The 22,870-nt window shown below is 44.6% G+C and overlaps 2 protein-coding genes and 1 long non-coding RNA gene across 5 annotated transcripts in view; all 3 read right to left on the reverse strand.

The window, feature by feature from the left end:
• LOC126998570 (la-related protein 1-like) overlaps positions 1–14,868 on the reverse strand; it is a 44,252-nt gene extending 29,384 nt beyond the window's left edge. Inside the window, exon 1 of one of the 3 annotated variants that reach the window (XM_050860376.1) lies at positions 13,936–14,860. In XM_050860376.1, coding sequence (XP_050716333.1) covers positions 13,936–14,539 — 604 coding nt within the window. In that variant the 5' untranslated portion in view covers positions 14,540–14,860. Of the gene's footprint in view, positions 1–13,935 lie in introns of all 3 variants that reach the window. The other 2 variants (XM_050860375.1, XM_050860377.1) reach the window with 2 other exon arrangements.
• Positions 3,776–12,191, reverse strand: LOC126998571 (uncharacterized). Its single transcript, XR_007752936.1, has 2 exons — positions 11,569–12,191; positions 3,776–11,460 (listed from the first exon to the last, which is right to left on the reverse strand). It is a non-coding gene; the product is annotated as an uncharacterized LOC126998571 (long non-coding RNA).
• Positions 14,869–17,057: 2,189 nt separating the features above from the next.
• LOC126998574 (intraflagellar transport protein 57 homolog) lies at positions 17,058–22,831 on the reverse strand. The gene is made up of 8 exons (XM_050860389.1): positions 22,225–22,831; positions 21,416–21,578; positions 20,702–20,820; positions 19,942–20,116; positions 19,623–19,731; positions 19,184–19,380; positions 18,774–18,918; positions 17,058–18,177 (listed from the first exon to the last, which is right to left on the reverse strand). Exons 1-8 carry the CDS (start codon positions 22,389–22,391, stop codon positions 17,999–18,001), a joined length of 1,254 nt encoding a protein of 417 aa, XP_050716346.1. The 5' UTR covers positions 22,392–22,831; the 3' UTR covers positions 17,058–17,998.
• Between the last annotated feature and the right edge of the window lie 39 nt (positions 22,832–22,870).

Genomic DNA, 22,870 nt, shown 5'->3' on the forward strand with positions numbered 1-22,870 from the left:
CCGCGGGTGGAGGCCACTGGTGGAGCTCCGTGGAGTAGGTGAGGGGCTGGCGCGGTTTCTTACATCACCGTCGGACCATTAACGAAACAAAATTCCTGTACGTGCTTGTGGTTACTGTTCCGGAACACAAGTGAGTAAGCCTTTTTCTGATTCATAGCGGAACACTATTACAGGTAATGTAAGACAGGAGTAATAATAATATTTAAGCACGAGGCAGTTCAGACCATGCAGTGCTAAATCAGCGGTTCAAAACTGAAGGCAATTGCATACTAGTGGGTAATTTGTATATTCTAATGGCGGTGACGAAGAGTTAGAAATGGCGGTGTTTATATTTCATGCTACCTATACAAAAAATCCAGACAAACCCAACTCCACAATACAGAATTTATATATACGGAATCTATAAAAATAATTCTTTCAACCTGAATATTGTATGAGGAAATAAAAACAAGTTGTCAACATAGTACTGATAGTAAACCTTATCTCTTTATGATAAACATACGGTGCAACATCAACAGTCCGCGGTGTGGAGTAACGCGGACCTCAACAACACTGCAAATGGGTACGGTAAAGAGCTGATAAAGGCGGCGAACCAGATACGTCCGAATTCGGAACTGTAGCAGACTATGTTATTGCAACGTGGAGGAATGTCGTGTTGATATTCAGAAGGGACGGAGGAAGACGAAAAGAGACGTTATGAGATTAAAGTTCTGTTAATTGTATTAATATTCACGAGGGACTGCCGAAGGGGAGCAAGTGAAGAAAGGGCATGCAAGTAAGAGGTCAGTCAATACGTGAGGCGGAACAACGTGCATAGCTATGGGCAGTCTGTGTGTGTGTGTGGGGGGGGGGGCCTTGGGGTGCGGGGAGGGCCTTGGGGTGTGCGCGGGGGTGGGTTGGGGGCAAAGTGGAGTTGGCCCCCGCCCAAGATGGCCCCCACAAACTGGCTGGCCGCTGCACGTGCTCACTCACACTTTCTCGCCCCCCCCCCCCCCAACACACACACACACACACACACACACACACACACACACGGGACATTACGAGCTTAATTTAATCCTTTTTAAAATGCAAATAATGACACACACACACACACACACACACACACACACACACACACATTTTCCTGAAAGCTTTCTGTTTTCCGTTCTCGCAGTTGTTTTTTTGTAATTCTCTTGACTTGTTTTCTTCAACTTCCCGAGTGCGGTTATTTTTCTTCGTTTATTATTGGTAAGTAATTTTTTTTATCTTCACACACCGAAGAAAGGCGAACTGGCTCAACCAAAGCGCAAGAAAAATAATATATGAAGACTAGGAAGAAAAGACAGCACATTGGGAGGTTGGAGAAAACAAGTCGAGAGATAAAACAATTCGATTAAGAAAAAGAAAATGCGTGGTTAAAATAAAACTAACCGTAAGACAAAAAGATAGAAAAAAACATGACTCTAGGGTTAGGTTAAGTGTTATCGCCGAATCGCTAAAAACGGATAGGCAAAGGGATAAATGAAAAATGAACTGAGGCGAGTGGAAGTAGTGAAGATGTGACAGAGGGAGTGTAGTGTGTTCGGCTGCTGGTGTTTACAGAGTATGGAAGTTTAAGACCATGAAGTTGTTACAAGAGACGCTTTGCTCACCACGGAAATGTAATGCCATAGTATGTTATATGGTATAGTATTTCTTTTTTTTTTTTTTTTACAGCAAAGGAGACAGCTCAAGGGCACAAAAAGAGTAAACATCAATAAAAATATATATTATAGTAATGCAGACACCTTTATTTATACCGTTTCCTGAACCATGCGACAGGAACCAGTGAAGGCAAACAGTCGAGGTATTCGTTCCAGCCTTCGTGCTACTGGTGCCCTGAATAAGTCAAGACCTGGCAGGGTATAATTTCTCTTTAAGGTCAGACAAAATGTTTTAAGTCTTCTGAGAGCGACCGCGGCGACTGATATCGGTTTGTATAATGTTCCTCCTCGCCACGGAAAGGGCATTATTAATATTCAGTTTGGGTGATATTTTGAGGCACTGGCGTATGTGTGATGTGCATGCAGTTGTGTTTGGGGCGACCTTGGTGACTGGTTTGTCTAATGCTCCTCCACGACACGGGAAGGACTTTATTAATATTCATTAGGGGTGGTATTTTGAGGCACCGGTGTTCGTGTGTAATGAGGATGTAACTGTGTCTGGGGATAATTTGACCAGAAAATATGCACAAGCTTAATATTTTCCTTCCGTTTTCCTTACGAGACCTTCTAATGACGTCATAGGATTCATAATTCAGTTCTTTGGCGAATATTACTAAAAAAAGGCCGAAGAAACGCATGCTGTTGTGTTTGGGGAAAAATTGACTTGAGAAAATATGCACAACTATAATATTTTCCTTCCGTTTTCCTTACGAGACTTCCAAATGACGTCATAGGATTCATAATCAGGTTCTTTGACGAATAATAATAAAACAAGGCAAAATAAAGGATTATGAACAGTTAACATTTGAATAGCTATCTACGACTGAGGAGAAGGATTGAACTTTGTCTGCGATTCTAACAAACACATGCGAGGTTTGGGTCCTTTATAACCTCGCATGCATCACCTCCTCACCAAACCGTATATCCCTCATTAGGAGCGGCTCGGGCCCGTTGCTGACTGTCTATTCATAAGTCCCGTGTGTGCTGGAGGACAAGTGACATTTGAGAGGCTCACCGCGCCGGGATCAATATCAACGTGTCCTGGCATTGCTCGTTGTAGTACCAGGTTAAGCATAAAAAGGTGATCATCGTGAGTAAACAGTGAGGCTTTAAGAGATTCGTTGACTGACTGACGGACCGGCCTGAGGATTTCTTTGACTCACTGTATTTTTATTGTCGTTGTTGCTGTTGAGGAGGCAGAACATGAGCGAAACGAGGTTCTTTAGCGCTCTGTATTTCTATTGCTGTTGTTGTTGTTGCTGCTATTGCTGTGATCTTGTGTTATGGTAGGAGGCAGCAGACCAGACCAAAGACAAAACAAAAACAAAACAACAACAGAGGTCACGACACGGATTCTACACGGAAAACTTGGGTTGTCAGAAAGTATTGTATCTTGGACCACAGCCATCTGATACTTCCCTCTTGAGACAATTTACAGCATAGGAGAAAGGTAAAGACAGTGTTGAGTTCGTCTCTCTCTCTCTCTCTCTCTCTCTCTCTCTCTCTCTCTCTCTCTCTCTCTCTCTCTCTCTCTCTCTCTCTCTCTCTCTCTCTCTCTCTCTCTCTCTTATGTTTCCTGCTATTACTTCCCATTATTTTTGCCGCCTCTTGCTATGCTTCCTCTCTCTCTCTCTCTCTCTCTCTCTCTCTCTCTCTCTCTCTCTCTCTCTCTCTCTCTCTCTCTCTCTCTCTCTCTCTCATGTTCCTTCCTATTATTTTTGCTTACTCTGCTCTTGCTCTTCTCTCTCTCTCTCTCTCTCTCTCTCTCTCTCTCTCTCTCTCTCTCTCTCTCTCTCTCTCTCCTGAAGACAGTGGGAGGCTGCTTTGCCCATCGCTCCCTTCGTCAGCTGGTATCTTGGGGTTGCGGGCCGATAGTGTGGGAGCTTTAACAGACTGGCGATAATGCCCACACGCGATGTCTCGACTCACGGTTATACTGGCGTCAAACTTACCCTTCTTCTTCATCCTCTCCTCCCCGCCGCCGCTGACCACCACCACCATCACTACCACCACCACTACCTACAAAAAAATCCTTAAGCCAGCCCGAAACCCTTGACCCTAAACTTGTTCCTTCCTTCCTGCCTAGTTGCCTTTTCATATTTTTTTTGTTGTTGTTATACGCATGCTGTTTGTTTATTTATATTGCATCATGGTCATTGCTACACACACACACACACACACACACACACACACACACACACACGTCAACCACTGTAGCTATTCCCTCCCTTCCTTCCTTCCTTCCTACGACTTAACCTTCGACAGAGGAGCTAAATTTAGAAGAGGGAAAAAAAGACAAACTTGGCATCACCGCTTTTCCGTCAGAGACTTTCTAGTACTAGTGACGTCTTTGGAGGAGGATTCCCAATTTGGTTATATAATGTACACTAGCGCATACAATCCAAAAATAAAAATAAAAAGTTCCAATTAGAGATATGTAAACGGTAAGTAAAGTTTGTAAGCCTGAGACTGCGGAGAGGGATTAAACTATGATTCAACAACCCATAAATACCCTCTTAACTTTGGAAACTGGGCCAGGAAGACGTATGATCATGAACGGGATGGAAAGAGAAGGAATAGGTAATAGGCTAATGGGTGGAAGATGGGGGGAGGGGGGTACTGAAAGTGGGTCAGATGGGAGAGATGAATGGGTTGGAAGGAGGAGGAGGAGGAAGGTTACGTCACGCGGTTAGTGGTTAAACCGAGATGAGGAGGAGGAGGTGCTGGCTAAACGTGTCGTGTGAGAAGGGATGAAAGGACGGGGTAGGAGTGGGGAGACGGGGAGCTGGGAGCGTGAGGAAGAAGAGAGCGTGGAGGAGGCTGGAACGGGGTGACGGGACGGGGTGACAGGACAGCATGAACGGGGTGAGTGAATGAATGGACACACCACAGGTTACAGAGGCAAAAAGGATGCGGGTGAGAAAGGAAGCGCTGAACCGAGAGAAGGCAAAGTAGTAAGTGTGTTAGGAAAAAATGAAGGGAGGAGGGAAGAGGTTGCATGAGGTGACACTGTGAATGGGGTGGATCAATGAAGAGGGTATGTCGTGGGGTTAGTGGTTAAAGAAGGTGGGAAGGCAAGGGAGGAGAGAAGAGGTTGCATGAGGTGACTGTGAATGAGGTGGATCAATGAAGAGGGTATGTCATGGGGTTAGTGGTTAAAGAAGGTGGGAGGGTAAGGGAAGATGAGGAAGAGGTGCTGAACTAAGAGACCGCAATATGTTCGAAGATACATAGAGATATAAGGAGGCTACACAAGACCAGACGGGGACATGAGGTAGCTTCTGAGAGTGAGAGGAGAAAGTACGAGGAAAAGGGGCAGGAGGAAGAGGAAGAGGAAGAGGAAGAGGAGGAGGAGGAGGGTGAGGAAAGGGTAACAGGAAATGGGGAGGAATATCTGGATGAACGCGACCACGCACATGTATGGATGGATGGGAAGAAAGGGCAGGAAAGGGAGAAGGGGAAGGGGAGATGACAGGGTACAAAAACCGCGGGAAGGGAAAGGGGGATGTGATGACGATGAAAATGATGAAGATGCAAGTGTGGAAAGAGGGAACATGAAGAGGTGGCAGAGGTTAGGGGAAGGAAAGGTGATAAATATTAATGAGACAAGGAAGACAGGTACGTTAGGAAAGAACAGGTGTTTCCATAGCGAGATACGGCAACACACACACACACACACACACACACACACACACACACACAAAGTAAGACCGGTTTATCCTCTTCCTCCCTACCACACTGCCAGTACAACCATCAGCACCACTAACCACACCGCGCCACAATCTCCTTCCTCCCTCCACTCCAGTCTCTCCCCACTAAACACCGTCGAAGGCCTTGCCCAATAAAATCAGACAAAAAACTCGATGCCCAGGGAAAGTGAAGGAGAGGATGGTGGGTTCGGGTCAGCTAGTGAAGCGATGCAGCACTTCGTCCACCTCGCAAAACCACGCCACCTTCTCCCAAACTTCCTTTAGACCTTGCCTTCTTTCTTCCTCGGATCCTCCACCATTGCGTCTCTTCCACCAGAACGTAGAACACACACACACACAAACACCTCGAAATGAATGAATGAGTGAAAAACATCTTATCACTGGACAGCAAAGATCATGTGGGTGCTAGATAGGTACTTAACTTGAAACCTGAAGAGTAGGAATGCTGGGTTTAATAAGTGTTACAAGTTGACGTCGAAGGGAAGAAATTGCAACAAAGAGAAAGGAAATGAAAGATGGGAATATGAAAAGATGAAACTGAAGGAAGGAGATAAAACTAAGAGAAAGGAGAAGAAAGAGGCATAGGAAGACGAACAGAAGCGAGTGAAGGAAAGGGAACACAATGGAAAAGCAAAGGGGTAGGTCCATGGACAGAACAAGCACCTGAGGCAGAAAAAAAAAAAAAATCATGAAACGGGCAACGCACTACCATTAGCTCCTGTCCCAAAGAGCAATCATCGACGAAGCTCCGTGGGCGGTTTGTGCAGATGGCTCGGGGGTTGGGGGGGGGTACTCCGGGCAATACAGGCACCTCGATGAAGAACAAGTGGTTGCGTAAGAGAATGGGGAGGGTCGTGGTGAAGGTGGAGTGGAGGGGGATGGGGTGAGCGGGGGTGAGCGGGTTGGGGTGAGTTAAGGTCGGAGGGAGGGAGGGATGGCTGGTGTCTATCTACTATACTGAAGTCTCCAAAAATCACGGCAGTCACGTACGGCTTACAGCACCCGCGCCACAACACGTCAGGAGGATCGGTAATGCCATCTGAGCACACTAAGAGGGTTCTGAGTGGACTACGAAAGCCTTGTCTTACATTCAAGAAAAAAAATCCTCCAACACAGGCAAAGGAAAGGCTGTTCACGTGATGTTTCTACAGACTTATCATCAGACTTATACGCCACACAACACAAGAAAGAAAGTGTTCCAACATATGCAAAACAAAGCAAAGACAAGGCCGTTCGCGTAATGTGTTTCTAAAGACTTCTTACCAGACTTATATGCCACACAAGCAAGAAACACTGTTCCAACATGTGCAAAACAAAGCAAATACAAGGCCGTTCGCGTGATGTGTTTCTAAAGACTTCTTACCAGACTTATATGCCACATAATACAAGCAAGAAAAACTGTTCCAACATATGCAAAACAAAGTAAAGGCAAGGCCGTTCGCATTACATTATTCAAAAGATTTCTTCTCAAACAGATCCTTCATATAATACAAACAACGAAAACTGCTTCAGCTCATGCAAGACACCAGCTGTAAAGACCATCCGTTCGCGTCATGCATTTCTTAACTCATCAAACACATCCTCCATAATAATACAAACAAGGAAAACTGCCCCCACTCACGCATATCATCAACTGCAAAGACCGACCGTTCGCGCGCAATATACTCCCAAAGACTTCCTCTCAAACGCATGTCACATAACTACTTTCAGAATGTTGTGGTTTACCCTGAATGCACGACTGCCTGGAATAACAGAACTCACGAACCTATTCATCATTTCTTACGCCACGTTCACACTGTGCCGACTCTGGGCCACGACAACCCAGCGACTCGGGGTATTCGAGTTCTTGGGTGTGAAATGTTGATGTGAAAGGGTCGCACATGGTCGGAAAGGTCTAGAAACGATCGCTGGATGCTGATTCGACCCAGTGTGAAGGGGGCCTAAAAGTCGATGGGTTGTCGTGGCGCAGAGTCGGAACAGTGTGAACGGGGCTTTACGGTGTCTACGCTTATCATTCCCATCCAAAAAAAAAAAATCAAGTAATATTCACAATACTCTACAACACCGTTCGGCCTACCATGAAACCAAACAAACACCACCACCGTGAATCTCTTTTTTTTCCCAGTTGTGTGTGTCTGACGAAGTAAATAGATTCCTCGATTCAATATCCAGTTCAAGGAAAACTGGAAAACGCTTCAATTCCACAAACAGCGGTGACGTAAAACCCCTGAGAACAAAAGCTGATCACCGGTAAAGAATAATATTTCATGCATTGTACGTCAGAGTAAGAGGACGGATTCCTCGACGTTCGGCACAAAGAAAAGGCTCTAATTCCACAAACACCGACGATTCCCTCCTGCACACGTAATGCTAATAAGAGTCAAACCCGATCCCCGGTAATAAGTGAGCCTCTCCCTGAGCGGTGCGTCTTGAGTGCTTGGGTTCCAAAATAAATGAGGCAACCCAAGAATCGTACAGTCCAGGAAGACGGCGACTGAGGCAGTGAGGTTAAATATGAGCTTGCCAGAGCATGATGGAGTACAGTTACATCAGACAGAACACTGGAAAACGCTCGGAAAGGCCTTTGTTTTGCACTGAACTAGTACTAACTGGACGAGATTCAATTCAATTCAAGCAATTATTAAACTTAGCAAACACTGTCAGCCCCTGCTTTTCTCCCTGCTTAACCGGCTCATTAGCTACAAGAAAGGTTTGTTCCATGTAAGCCGGCACAATTACAAGAACATTATACCTCGGCCATGCACCGTCACTTGTGAAGAAAGTTACAAAAAGGAAGGAAAAAACGCGGACACACCGCTTGAACCGGTTCTTGCGACGGCACCTCCACCACCACCACCTCCAAACACAGCTCTTTATCCCACATCACCTAACGCTGCTACTTACACACACACACACACACACACACACACACACACACACACACACACACTTGACATTACGAGCTCAACTCAATCCTTTTTAAAATGCAAATAATAAGGAAAACACACACACACACACACACACACACACACACACACACACCGCATACAGCATCACGGTCTGATACCTCCCCCAGGCAAGAATAAGCTGCGATATTTCTTATTTTTTACCCACAGAACAAAACATAAGGGATGAATATCAGGGGTGAGGAGGGACAACCTGTGGCCGAGGCAAGGTCCCCACCACCAAAGGAGGCAACCACTGGGTGAGGGCGAGGGTGACTGGCGATCTGCAGGGAAAGTCTTGATCCGCTCCCCTTCCCCCCTCACCCCCACCCACCCCGGCCCAGTCACCCCCGACCACCTCGCCTCGTTAGAAATGGTTTTCCTCCAACAGTCTGAACCACGCCTATCAACCACGCTCATTAGTCTTGCCAGAGAGAGAAAAGACTGCTACTTTTCACACCGCCACATTTATAGACTTCTACTGATTCTGATTCTCGTTGCCATAGTTAGAGGAGCTACTTTCTTCTACGGCCACAGTTAAAAAAAGCTGTTACATTTCCCCACTGAAACGGTTAATAAGACTGCTACTTTTTTCCCACTACCACACTTGAAAGACGACTGCTACTTTTTACATTGGCATCGTTAAATGAGACTGCCACTTTTCCCACTGAGACGGTTAAGACTGCTCCTTTTTCCCACTGCCACACTTAAGAGAAGACTGCTGCTACTCCCACTGCCACTGTTAAAGAGGATTGGTAAGTACTTTTCGAACATTAGTAAAAATCAAGCCCTCACGTCAACTCGCATCTCCCACCTCTATGACGACGTTGATCAAGGACACACCAGCTCCCACCCACGTGTCGAAGAGTCATTTCATTTCCAAGCTCAATTTAGCAACAATCAAAACTTTCATTCACGGTTCATATTTCCGTACCTAAACTCTCTCTCTCTCTCTCTCTCTCTCTCTCTCTCTCTCTCTCTCTCTCTCTCTCTCTCTCTCTCAAGCTGTCAGGTGGTAAAACACAACACAGCTCATCGTTTCAAGTACATCACAGCGTTTCAAATGTTGTAAACTTACGAATGATTTTCAACTGAGAATGCCAATGAGTAAGATGACTAGCCTATATACTCGACATACACACACACACACACACACACCATAAATGAACGTCGGTGCGTGTAAGGGCGCGTGGCAAGCCTGTGGTGCGGGGCTGCCAATAAGAGCACAGAATGTAGGGCGCTTCTGCCCCGCTCCGCCCAAACCAAGGTCGTGTCTTGAATATTATCTCATCTAATCTTAAGTCCTACAACACTTTCAATGGAGTAGAGTATTTGTTGGCGATACATGCACGAAAGCGTGGTGCTTCTGCCTCATGTGTCTCCAGTGTGTCCATGTGTCTGTCGCGCACCTTGTTTTGTCTTTCATCGGCACGAGGTGTGACAGACTACGCAATTGTATCAACTTGCCACTCCAACCGTGACAGGAAGAAAATATAATATAGAGATTTGCTGAACCGTCACATCCAGGCGAGGTATATAGGTAGCAAGCAAGTTTTCGAAATAGATGGATAGCAGTTATTATGTACCGGTATATAGAGATGTGTGGAATGTGTGGTGCAACTACTCCATATACATAATACCTGCATACCAGTGGCTGACAGCGCGCCATACTGATACGTAGGATTTATATTCGTACCTTTGGATCCAGGAAAACAAAAAAAAAACATATTCCCATAAGTCTCGAGTTGAACTAGGAACACACACACACACACACACACAGGGACGCGCGCGATAAACAAATTATGCCAACCATAGGAAGATAACATCTAGAGCACAAAGAAACACTATACAAGAGGTTACCAGAGTGCAAGTCATCATCTGGAACTCTAATATTACATAACAGCAGAACCGGCGTTGCCTTTCCGCGGCAAAGATAACTAATTAACCTGTCTATCGTGCGTCTTAAAAAGTGGGCCAGACACTAGATATGATCATGTAGTTTTTTCTTTTTTTTCTTAGCTTATTTCACTTCCCACTTCATTGGTAACTTTTTGTAGAAGTGATAAACGCTGGTCATCCTCAAGCACTTTTACGAGACGGTTCCAGTCATGCTCCTCGTCACTACATTCACACCCTTGAGGTCTAATACTCTTTACTTTCCTTTCCACTACTTCGTCTAGACACTGATACATAAGATTCCCACTTCTTATTCATCATGATTTTGTCAACTATATTTATTTTTGTCAGCCACAAACCAGATGGCACTACTTGCTATTAGGTGTGCTTCCATCTTTTTTTTTAAGGAAAACATGGAAAACATATTTTGCGAGCGTGCTATAGGCTGTATTGTACTATTATTCCTTCATATATCTTCATATGCATACTGCGATGGCTTCTAAGCCTTTAGAAAGATATGGTATGTTGCACCGTGTTGCACAATGCTGTGTAATGTTGCTCAGGACCCATGAAACACATCAAGCTATGTAATCAATACATATAAATGTTGATTATATGCTAATTTACACTATGCAATGTTTATTCAAGATATAACCATCAGATACAGCAAAATAACAGAAGAGAGTGGGTCAAGCAGGATCATTGCTGCACCACTTTAAAAATCCACACACATTACTAACAATTAACCAAGTAAAAACTTCAACATATATGACACTTTTTTTCTGAATTTTCTTGCTTTTCTAGTAAAATTTAATGGTTGCTGTCCTGTTTATCTGCATCTTTCAAGACACTAATATATGGTTCACCAACTTCACCGGCACCTTACTTCCTGACTGCCTGCATCACTGCTGAAGCTCTTAACAGTCAAATATTTTTTTTAAGTCAAGGAGAGCCATGAATAGTTGTTTATTGTACTCAGTCGTTATATTTGACATCTTAATTGATAACATGGATGATGTCAATGGTTGAATATCCACTATAAATTTCATATTATTCTCTTGGCTGGTTTGAGTTGCACTACTGTTTGTTATGATCTCACAAACTGCTTGGTAAATCTAAATATACAAACAGCATAATTCAAATTTCTAATGCTACGGCCTAACTCCAAACCTCTCCTATATAGATTAAAGGTGATTAAAATAAAACTAGGGCCTAACTCCAAACCTCTTCTATATAGATTAGAGGTGATTAAAATAAAACTAGGGCCTAACTCCAAACCTCTCCTATATAGATTAAAGGTGATTAAAATAAAACTAGGGCCTAACTTCAAACCTCTCCTATATAGATTAAAGGTGATTAAAATACAATCTCCCAAAACTGGGGAGCTAAGACCACACAGCTCTGCTACGGTTACAAGAGAGTGCTACCTCTCTCACCAAAAAGCAACCATGACCTGGGACTGAACTCTCAACCTCCTGATTGTGAGATAAGTACCCAACCCACCAAGCTGCCCAGCCCCCATTTAGAACCCAGCTGCCAAATATAGACTGGAATCACTAAATTAGTGACCGAGCCGTACCTAACTGGTAACCCAATCCCACTAAAAAATAGCTGGGAGTCAGGAGTCTCAAAACAAAGCTCTTGAATGACCTAATGGTGAAATAAGATACTGCTTTTTCTTTAAGGGTACACCTCTGATATATACTAAGTGATAAGTGATAATATCTGACACTTGCCCCAAAACTCATCCAATATTGCCTATCTTAAATGGATAATAAAAGAAAAAACACCCGTTTCATTCTGGTGTTTGACACTATATATTGCCATAACAACCAGTGAAACTCTAAATTTAATAAGACTAGATTACTAGTTTGATAGGGTTAGATAACTAATCTGCAATGGCTTCATCACATATTAGTAAGGCTGTCACTATCTAGTCTATAGTCTGTTCAGAGCAAGAAAAGGTTCAGGAATTGGAGAGCTGAAATAAGTCTCTTACCTCTACATGCTGCTGCTGCCTCGTGTCGTCTCTCTTATTTCCCATCATCCATTGTATTTGATATATTTATTTATATATTCTATATATATAGTAATATAGGTAAATGGTACATATAGTGTTTATGTTTAGGATTATAACAAGGATTTGTATAAAGCTTATGCGATTTTCCCATGTTTTTTTTTTTTTCCCCTGGCAGTGGTGGTGTGGGTGGTGGTGGTGGTGGTGGTGGTGTGTCGAGGTCCCAGAGGAGTAGAGAGAGAGGAGAGGAGGGAGAGAGATAAACAGGTGGGTAGTGGTGGGGTGGATGGTGGCGAGATAATTGCTAAGGCTAACTGGCAATTGGCAGCTCTGGAATCTGGCAAACCTTGAACCTCCCCAGACTATAGGCTGCAATAGTTACTTGGGGTTGGTTAGTTCTACGGCCAAGAGAAGGAGAGGTCAAAAAGAAATAAACAGCCATTTCATCACACTGGGCTACTCAGCCTCCCATAGGCGAGTGGGTTTGCATGCAGCTCTCACAGCTAGTCTCAGACTTTAGGGCCCCTTTAACACAGGCCCACTTAGCAGCGCTACTTGCGTGCATCAGTTGCACTGCTTACGGCTGACTCAATTTTAGCAGCGCTGCTGAGAACTGCTGCTAAGGCCCCTTTCAGACAGGGACACCAAGCAGCGCTTCTCAGCAACACTGCTAAAATTGAGTCAGGCGTTATAGTATTTCCATTTGAAACAGGCCGGTGGGGTGTAGGCCTAAGCGGGTCAGCCCCGCCCGACACTCTCAAGACTCATTTCCTTTCAGAAATTTTGACAACTGTTTGGAGTCAGGCGTTATAGTATTTCCATTTGAAACAGGCCAGTGGGGTGTAGGCCTATGCGGGTCAGCCCCGCCCCACATCTCTTCCACACACTCTCAAGACTTCTCATTTCCTCTCATAAGTTTTGTCAGCTGTTTACTACCTTTAAATGAATTAAGTTAAATAATTGGATAATCTAATAAGGTCATATAGTGTTAAGATTGTTTTGTTTTTAGGATAATAACAAGGATTTTGTATAAATACCACGACACTTGACAACGTTGGAATACAACGTTGTCAAGTGTCGTGGTATTTATACAAAATCTTTGTTGTTATCCTAAAAATGAAACAATCTCAACGCTAACCTTATTGGATTATCCGATTATTTAATTAAATTCATTTAAAGGTAGTAAACAGCTGACGTATGAGAGGAAGCGAGAAGCCTTGAGTGTGTGTGGCAGAGATGTGGGGCAGGGCTGACCCGCATAAGCTTACACCCCACCGGCCAGTTTCAAATGGAAATACTAAAGCAGCATTTTAGTTGTGCCACACACACACTGCTAGAAAGAAGTGCTGGTGCAGTTATGTATGAAAGCTACCATTGTATGTCATGTATCGTGACGAGCGGCGCTACTTTTGTGGTTGCCACCGGCGGTGTAGGCAACCACTCAAAAGCATCTGCAGCGCTACTTTTTGTGGTCGTGGCTGTGTGTGAAAGCCTCTATTCGTCTCTCATTATTTACCAGCAGCAGTGCTGCTAAGTGGCCTCGTGTGAAAGGGGCCTTACTGATTTTTATACTTATTCCTATGATTTTCGCAAGAAGTTTAGGTTAGTAATAGATAAAGTAAGAGGCAAGACATGGGAGCATGAATACAACCCATCTTAACCAAAATCTCGGGAGTACTCACTGGGTGCTGGCGGGCTGACACACCCTGCAGGCTTGGCCGGGGCGGGGATGCTCTGCCGCTTCTCCCAGATGTTGACACTCGGGGCGGGGGCAGGCACATACAGGACCTTCTCCTCAGACTCACCCTCGGGGGGCGGGGGGCTCTCCTCTACGGCCTCCTCCTCCCCCACCTCAGGCCCATTCTGCTGCCTGAGGGGGAGGTCACGGCCTGGCCTCTTCCCCCCCCGGCCCCTTGGCACTCCCTCGCCCCCGCCGCGCCTGTCCTTCCTCCCGCCGCGGACGCCCTCCTTCCTCTTGGCCCGGTCCTTCTTCGTCCGGATTTCCGTGAACTGCGACAACTCCTCCGGGTCCAAGTCCTCGTCCTTCTTCTTTCCCCGTTCCTTTTTCGTGCGGATTTCCGTGAACTGCGACAATTCCTCCGGGTCTAAGTCCCCCCCGTGGGCGCCAGCTGCACCCTCGCCAGGCTCAGGGTTCACAGGGCTTTCCTCGGGGGGTGGGTTCCTGGCGTCCCCCGGGGTGTCACTCTTCGCCCCCCCGACGATGCCAGCCCACGAGGACGTCCCTGTTCTGTCTTTTAGCCCACTGCCGTCTGTCTGCGTCGCCATGTTCGAGCCCCGCACACCACACTTGCTCTTCGTCCCTCGCCCTCAGCTTGACTCGAGGGACACACACGCCTGCCTGATGTACTAGACTCAGGGCCTCGTCACAGAACCATTATTATCAGCGCGAACCGGTCCACGGGAAGGAAAATATGGGGATGACTCCGTGCACCTCCTCCCATGCGTCCTCCTGCACCCCTCAAGACAGCATGGTGGAGCTGCGAAGGGGCCGGGAAGGGACTCGGGAGGCCATATTTATCCACTTATTCCATGGTTTCTGGGGCTTTTCTCCGCCATGTACCATTGTTTCTATGTCAAAAAGATCTCAAAGGTTATATTGTGGCGTTTTTATCATCCCTGAGTGTGTCCAGAGGGAGTTACGAGAGTGGGTGACGATGGCCATATTTATGCTCTTATTTCGTGGTTTCTGGGTCTTTGTACTCACGTTTCTATATCAAAATTTTCTCAAAAGTTATACTGTGGCGTTTTTATCATTCGTAAGAGCGTGCAAAGGGAGTTATGAGGGTGTGTGAGGAAGGGCGGCGGGAGGTGAGGCCATATTTATTCCTTTATTCCATACTTTCTGGCACTTTACTCAATCATTTATATATCAAAAAGTTCTCAAAAGTTATACAGTTGCTTTTTATCAGCCCTAAATGTGACCAGAGTGAGTTATATGTGGGTGGGTGACCAAGGGCGGCATGAAGGGAGGCAACATAAATTTCCTTGTCCTACCATTTCTAGCTTGACATATTATTAATTATACATCAAAAACTCCTCAAAAGTCACATTCTGCTATTAGTTTCATCCCCAAGTTTCTCCAAAGTGCGGTACGAGTGTGTGTGAGACGCCCCGGCCCCCTTCACAGCTCCCAGGGCCGAGCATGCTTGTGTTGGCTTTAGACTATTATTACTGTATCAAAACATCCTCAAAAGTCACATTATGCAGTTTTTTCACCATCAAATGTCTCTAAAAGGAGGTATGGGTATGCGTGACGTCCCCCCTTCGCAGCTCCTAGGGCCGAGCATGTTTGTGTTAGCTAGGGGGGCTCGATCCCACGCCTCACGCACCGGAGTCGCTTCCCTGTCGCCGCGCCAAGGCATTCAATCCTCTATATTCATAACCTCGTGTACTCGCGCTGCCCCAAAGAAATAAATGTTTGCCTTCACAAAAGTCACATTATGCAATCTTACGCTGGCATAACGGGAACTATGGAATTATTCGTCAGTATAAGAGAATGAGCAAGACGATTCAACCGATATGTTATGTAATGCCTAATGCGCAGCGGCCCAAACCAGGACTTTTTTTATAGCTTATTTAAGCATTAGTGATGTTCTTGCGGCAATGGGGAGCTGAGACTATGCTAAGAGAATGGAATAATAATAAGAAAGAAAGAAAAATAATGGGAGAAAGCGACTGAGGCGGAAATGAAAAGGACTTCGAGGGAGGTATCATCGTCATCAGCAGCAATCCTTACCATATTACGCAGTTCACAGAAGGAACAATTACATAATGATGCCTACTTGCCTATCCTCTGCTAGACACTATGGGTACAAGTTGGGAGAACCCAGAATGTAATAATCTCCAAACATTAAGGGTTACTATGAAAAAAAAATAGTAAAGGGTATACTCAGCAATTGTTCAAATCTAATTCCTCTACTGGTCCTCTGTCTGTCCTAATTTACATATATTCTGGGTTAATTACTAGTTACTTCGTTATCCATCTGTTATCAGTTTTACACACGGTATAACTGATCGATTGATTGATAAGATTCTCAATCATCACTTTATTGTAAATCACATTATGTCTTGCCTAAAGGTCGGGATGCCATATATGTTTCTCCCTTCTCCTTTGTTGTGTACTTCTGCAGCAATAAACCATCAATCAATCAATCACTAATCCATAATGCTGGCTTCCTCCTGTCATCTATGTCCTACCTGGCATTTTTTTTCTCTCAATTTCTCCTTATCTGTGTCGCTAAGTATGATAGAACTGTTAGGATACACTCATTGTGCTACACCTATTCCTTTCAGGGTAGGCATGACCTCTCATCTCTCGTTGTATTTCTCTGCAACAATAAACTTCAAGCGTTCAATCAATCCTTTCAGGGGAGTGGCAGCTTGCTATTCATATCACTTGTGTTCACCAAAAGCACTTCACTCCATTCCCACTCTATTCCTAATTTCTTTTTCAAGGACCTGGTTTTCACTCATTGTGTCCTGGCTCTGCATACTATTCCTCTATTCGCTTTTTTTTTTTTGGTCGTGATCATTAAGTGTTGTCCTGATAACTGAATATTAAAACTTACATTTGTTTTCTTCATATTCATCTTCGTGCCTGCTTTTAGACTCTGTGGAGTTTCCTGATCATTCTTTATAAGCTCTCCTCAGACTCCAGTGAAGTTGTCTTTCCTTCACTCTTCATTAATATATGTATAAGCCTTAGAAGTCATCCCATATAGTTGCTGTGATGTACCGCAAGAGAAAGAAGAGGCTAAAGACAAGGAAGGTTGACACATACATCTCCCGGTAGACATATATATTAAAAGCACCGTGACAAATGATTCATATGGACGGATTATATACTTCCCTGACATCACACCAGAGACACTGTGAGGAGGAAAAGGAAGAAGATTAGGAGAGAAGAACGTACATGGATGGTTGTTATATTCAGCACCATCAGAAACAATGATGAGGAACAATTAAGAGCAAGGTAACCCCTGGATGGAGGATACTTTCTCAATCAAAAATAACATATGAGGAGGAGAAAGAAGTCCTTGGAACATGATAATCAGAGGATCACAGAACTATGTTGTTGCTATTCCTCTGACAGGATACAACTGACCCCTTATAAGTAATTCATACCTGTGCTGACCACTTACACGTCACTTATATACATAGTGAGAGGAATGAATAAACCTTCAGGAGCTTCCCATGTCTACACCCTGGCTGATTATTGTCTGCATGCTTTAGTTTGTGAATTACGAGAGACATCTCCACATTCAATATGAAAAATACTTTAAAAGTTGTCAGTGCCTATAAAAATCAACCTTGTTTATCAGTCATTCATCAAATTTTCACTAATACACTATCTTTTACCACTCTTTCTCTATACAGTAGCCTTTCACTCACTTATACAATATTCACACTACCCATCATACAGAAATTTTGGCAAGATATCATAACCTGTCAAACAATTGCAAGATGAAACTGCTCATTCTTCCTCCTTTCACTTAGATAGAGTTGGTCATTTGAACAAGACATATGGAGACCAGAGAAAACAAACAAGAAAGAAGCCAAACTTTCAATTAAGGATATGTGCTTATGCTACTAATGACTGGAGCTGACTAGAGTTTATTATAATTCTGCATCTTTGGTGAGTGTGCATAAGCCCTCATGGTCCCAGACTCCCACTGCCTTGGCCCTTTGGAGAGTCATCACACCTCCACAAGCCACTGCCATGCCTTAGAAGAGTCCCATGTCCATGTTGTTGTAGATGGGCGCATTCATGTCACGCTGCAGGTTAGACTTGTCCTTCAGCTTGGCCTGCAGCAGCTTCTGTTCCACCACACCGATGCGCACGTCCATGGCGGTGATCTCGTGCCTCACGCGGGTCAGTGCCTTCCTCACGTTCACCAGAGGGGCTGAAAGGGAGACATGAGAGTCAGCCTGAACTTTATATTCCCTTGTAAATTTACATTTATAAACACTCAAGTCCGCTAATTTACAATTAGAGGCAAACATATGTATGTTAGAATTTTCAGCGGGGACATTCACTTAGATTAAACTTCCTGTCTCCCATTTTGACACACAAATATTTATCACCAACTCAAGAGCCCCAAGAGAAAGTACTACTTAGTGCCAAAGCAACACCCAATCTGTCACTCAATGGGAGCATACACCAGGGGGCACATCACCTCTCTCTCACCCTATGAAGGCATTCCCAGTGGTAGCCTACCCTTGAGCTAGTCTCATTGCAGGCCCCTTTCTCTTTAGAATAATTTGTCCTACATGACAGAGCCCTTTGATGGTCTAGATTCCCAGCAAGCCTGGCACCTCAACTCTTCTTGTGTGTGTGATTTGTTCAATTATTGCTTTCAGTGCAAAGCTTCATATTATGTATCTGTCATGCTGAATCCTCACTCTTCCATCTCTTGCTTGATTTAAACTTTGGGGCTTACAATAGAGACTACTAGATATGTACTATTCTAAAATGGACCAGATAATGGCATTTACTCACTTCCATCTGTCATGCTGGACCCCCGTTCCTCCATCTCATGCTTGACTCGATCCAGCTCGTCTGAGATATGCGACAGCTCATGGGACTTCTCAACAAGTTTGGATGACACCTGACGGTACTGCTCTCGGCTCTCGGCAGCAACATTCTGTGGATGGCATGGACAACAGGGATACTTATTACACTATACGATCTGTTCTTCTCCAACTCGTATTTTTTTCCTTTCTTGTTATTATGACCTGAATAAAAATAAGAGGACCCTTTGACAGTCCATCCTATCTACAAGTAGTGGGATGCATGACGATGCTGAACATAAAAAGTAGCAGCAGAAAAATCAAGTTATAGCACCAGAACCAACAGTATTTGCAGCAGAAACAGTAATAGTAGTCATAGGAGCACTGACAGTATATTACCTGCAGATTGCGATACTCCAGCAGCAACGGCTCTAATTGCCCGTTGAGGTACTTCTCCCGAGAGCCAATCTTCTCCAGGCTGCGGGTGATCTCGGAGTGCAGGCCGTCCAGCTGCTTCTCGGTGAAGGTGAGCGTCTCGTTGATCTTGGCGCGGTGCTCGTGCATCTGCTCTATGTGTGACCGCCAGTCTCGGGTGTCTGTGGGAATAGCATGTAAAAATATAATGTAGTGTCTGAGTGGAAGGGAGGAAAGAGAGAGGAAGAGAGAAGAAAATAAATTGATGCACTGAACTATAGAATGGCATAAACAGGGAGATCAACTAGCCTAAAACCTTTCATGAATTTACAGCTAAGTTTGACTAGTCGAGACATGAAGACAGAACCCCACAAACATAGCTTATTTCCTGTCTATCACTAGGTAAGCACACACAGACACACACCTGAGCGTATGGTAACCTTGAGCTGCGGCAGGACGCGCTCCAGCTCCAGCTTCCACTCCTCCTGCGTTGTGTTGGACATCAGGATCTCGTCCGGCCATGCGTCACCATCCTGCAAAGAGTCAAGTCTCCACGTGATGCCCTCTGATTTGAAAGATTTGTTATGTATAGTTGTAGTGGCCTTCAACTTTTGGGGGGTCATAAGAAAATAAAACTACAAAATAATGATGCATATTTTATTGACGTATTTTACAATCTTGACTTGGCCAACCTTTTATATATTTATGTTTTTTATGCTTTCTGCTAAACACACATCCCCTACCTTGTTCTTATTCAGGTCCTTGAGGTCATCCATGTGCAGAATGTTCTCCTCCTCTTCTTCCTCCTCATCCACATACTCTGCCATCATCTCCTCCTCCACTTTGTCGAGGGTGAGCTCTGACTCGTCCTCCACATCCCCCTCTTCTCCCCCTGTGTCCTCTGCTGGGTAGGTGGGTCTGGAGCAGAGAGAATGACCAGCTGAGTGGGAGGGTTGGTGTGTGGCAGAGGTGCTGGGGGAGTGGAGGGGCAAATCTGTGGGGGAGGTGCAGAGGTGTCATAAGGGAACAGGTTAGGGGGATGGGTGGCTAAGGAAGTGATGGGATGAGTGGGAGAATGGGTGTGTGTGGCTAAGTGTTGGGTGAGTGAGTAGGCAGACCTGTGGGTGGGATGTGTAGGTGCTAAAATTAAGACTAGGGTGAAAGATCAGCTTGGGTGACTTGGTGTGCGGTTAGGTGCTGGGTGAGTGAGTGGGTAGACTTATGGGTAGGGTGTATAGGTGTCAAAAGAGAGTGAGTGGCCAGGGTGAGTGGATGGGTCAGGTGTCTTGGTGATTCCCTAAATGTAAAAACTGACTAATTAAAAATGCAAAATAGAGGATGTATTTATCCCCAAGAAAATGAAATACACCAGTTACATAATACAAATCCACAAATGATAAACTTTGGTAATTAATTAGTTACCAAACAGGAGGGCTTACTTCACTTTTATACTTTATCTCATTCTCTACGTAACTGGGGTCATCCATTAGCAGAGCATCTTACTTTTTCCACATAAAGTTGGAGTTCTTGAGAGCAAAGTCAGCCAGTCTGTCGAGAACAAAAATAGCATGTTCACCGCAGCCTGCCTTCAGCTTGCTAGGGGGGAAGTCCACTGCGACTCCCTGAAAAATAGGACCACTTCTAGTAAAAACTTGAACATTTGAGTTTAAAGTTAAATTTGACTGACAGTGAGTATAAAACAAGACACCAAGATCATAGCTACTTTCCTTTATATCACAACACAGGGAAAGTAATGTTACCTTTAAAGCCTCAATGATAAAATCTAAAGTAATGTAAAAAAAACTTGCACTAAAGTAAAGCAACACAGACTGAAGAATCCCGAGTGTTTCCCATAGACATGTGCATTTCGTATTTTTAGTTCAGTATAAGTGCTTTATCAGTATCCCCTTTGTTCATTCAGCACAAAAAAACATAGTAACTTGCAAATCACAAAATGAACTCAAAAACTTTTCTCCTCCAATATAAACCCACATCTTATAATCTCTAAGCATAACCTAAATAACAAACCAATTCCTGGCATGTATACCTTAAAGATGAGTGAACCAATAGCCAGTAATCCCAAGAAATATCCCCATTACTGAACCAAAGCAAAGCCTGTAAAGTTCCCTAGACCCACCCATTGCCTGTAGTCCCAACACCAACCACCACCCAGAAACCAGCTGACCCCAAACACCCACCACCACCACCACAACGCACCAGCTGGCGGAGGTGGTCAAGGATGCTGGATACGGTGGAGTTGGGGTCATCATACTCCTGTGGTGGCTCCATTTGCCTGCCAGCCTTGCGGATGAGCCACGCCGCCAGGGAGGTGAAGAGGTAGAACTGCTCCCCAGGGTTGGTGGGCATGGCGAAGTAATGTCTGCAAACAGGAGATGCTGCGTGAAGACTGTTGGACGATGTGTAATCCTATGAGGCATCCAGCAGAGGAGGGGCATAAGGAACAAAGTTATTTTCTCTATAGTTTGTGCTGGGAAAGGCAGGTTACACATTCAACAAGACAAACAAGAAGCAAGTTACAAGGAAAAAAAGACCTTGTATTTGGTGTCCGTAGGGTCATTTTTCCCTTGCAACTTTTATCTTGTTTTTCTAGGAAGTGTAGGCTGCCTTTCCTGATGCAAACAAGAAAAAAACGTTTCTGTTTCTTACACCCCTTCTCCTCTGAATGCCTTATATAGTCTTTGCATACTAAATTGACCCCAAAACCTTGTCACTCCCTCACCCTAAGGTAACATACATTCTCTAACTCCATCCTCCTTTCATCCAACCAATCAGCTCTCAAAACTATGGAAGAGGGGGCTGGGCTTCTGGGTCACACACACACATCCCCCAACCTTCCACACACACATATCCCCCAACCTTCCACACACACATATCCCCCAACCTTCCACACACACATACACACACACACACACACACACACATCCCCAACCTTCCACACACACACACACACACACACGCACATCCCCCAACCTTCCACACACAGCATCACCACCAGCCCCACCCACCTGTTCAATGGCTTCATCTTGAGGTCAATGAGGAAGTCTTTGTCGTAGCCGAGCAGTTTGAGTTTGTCCAGCAGGTCGTCCATCACCACGAAGGGCATGTACGCCAGCCCCGGCCCCCCGTCCAGCTCCTCCGTGTCCTCCTCCACCATTCCTCGACGAGCACTCATTCTTCTTTGGTCTGCTCTTGAGGTTGAACTGTCAAGACTGTGGATGTGAATGGAGTGTCACTGGTCCTCTTCTACGGTACTCTTCTTCGTCTTCTGTGTTTGCTAATTCGTCTTCTTCAATGTTTTCTCCTATTTTTCAGTGTTTCCTCCTTTTGTTCTTCGGTGTTTTCTCTTTCTTCTTCTTCAATGTTTTCTCCTAGTTTTTCAGTGTTTCTTCCTTTTATTCTTCGGTGTTTTTTTCTTCTTCCTCTTCAATGTTTTCTCCTTCTTCTACTTCATTGTTTTCTCCTTCTTCTACTAGTCCTCCTTTTCTTCTCTACTTCTTCTTCAGTGTTTTCTCCTTTTTCTTCTTCTTCAATGTTTTCTCCTTCTTCTACTGGTCCTCCTTTTCTTCTCTACTTCTTCAGTGTTTTCTCCTTCTTTATCTTCTCTTCCCTTCGTCTGACGAAAGTATACAAACACAAGAATGTCGTTGTCAT

The sequence above is a fragment of the Eriocheir sinensis genome, chromosome 14 (genome assembly GCF_024679095.1).
Source record: "Eriocheir sinensis breed Jianghai 21 chromosome 14, ASM2467909v1, whole genome shotgun sequence".
Taxonomy (NCBI): Eukaryota; Metazoa; Arthropoda; class Malacostraca; order Decapoda; family Varunidae; genus Eriocheir; species Eriocheir sinensis.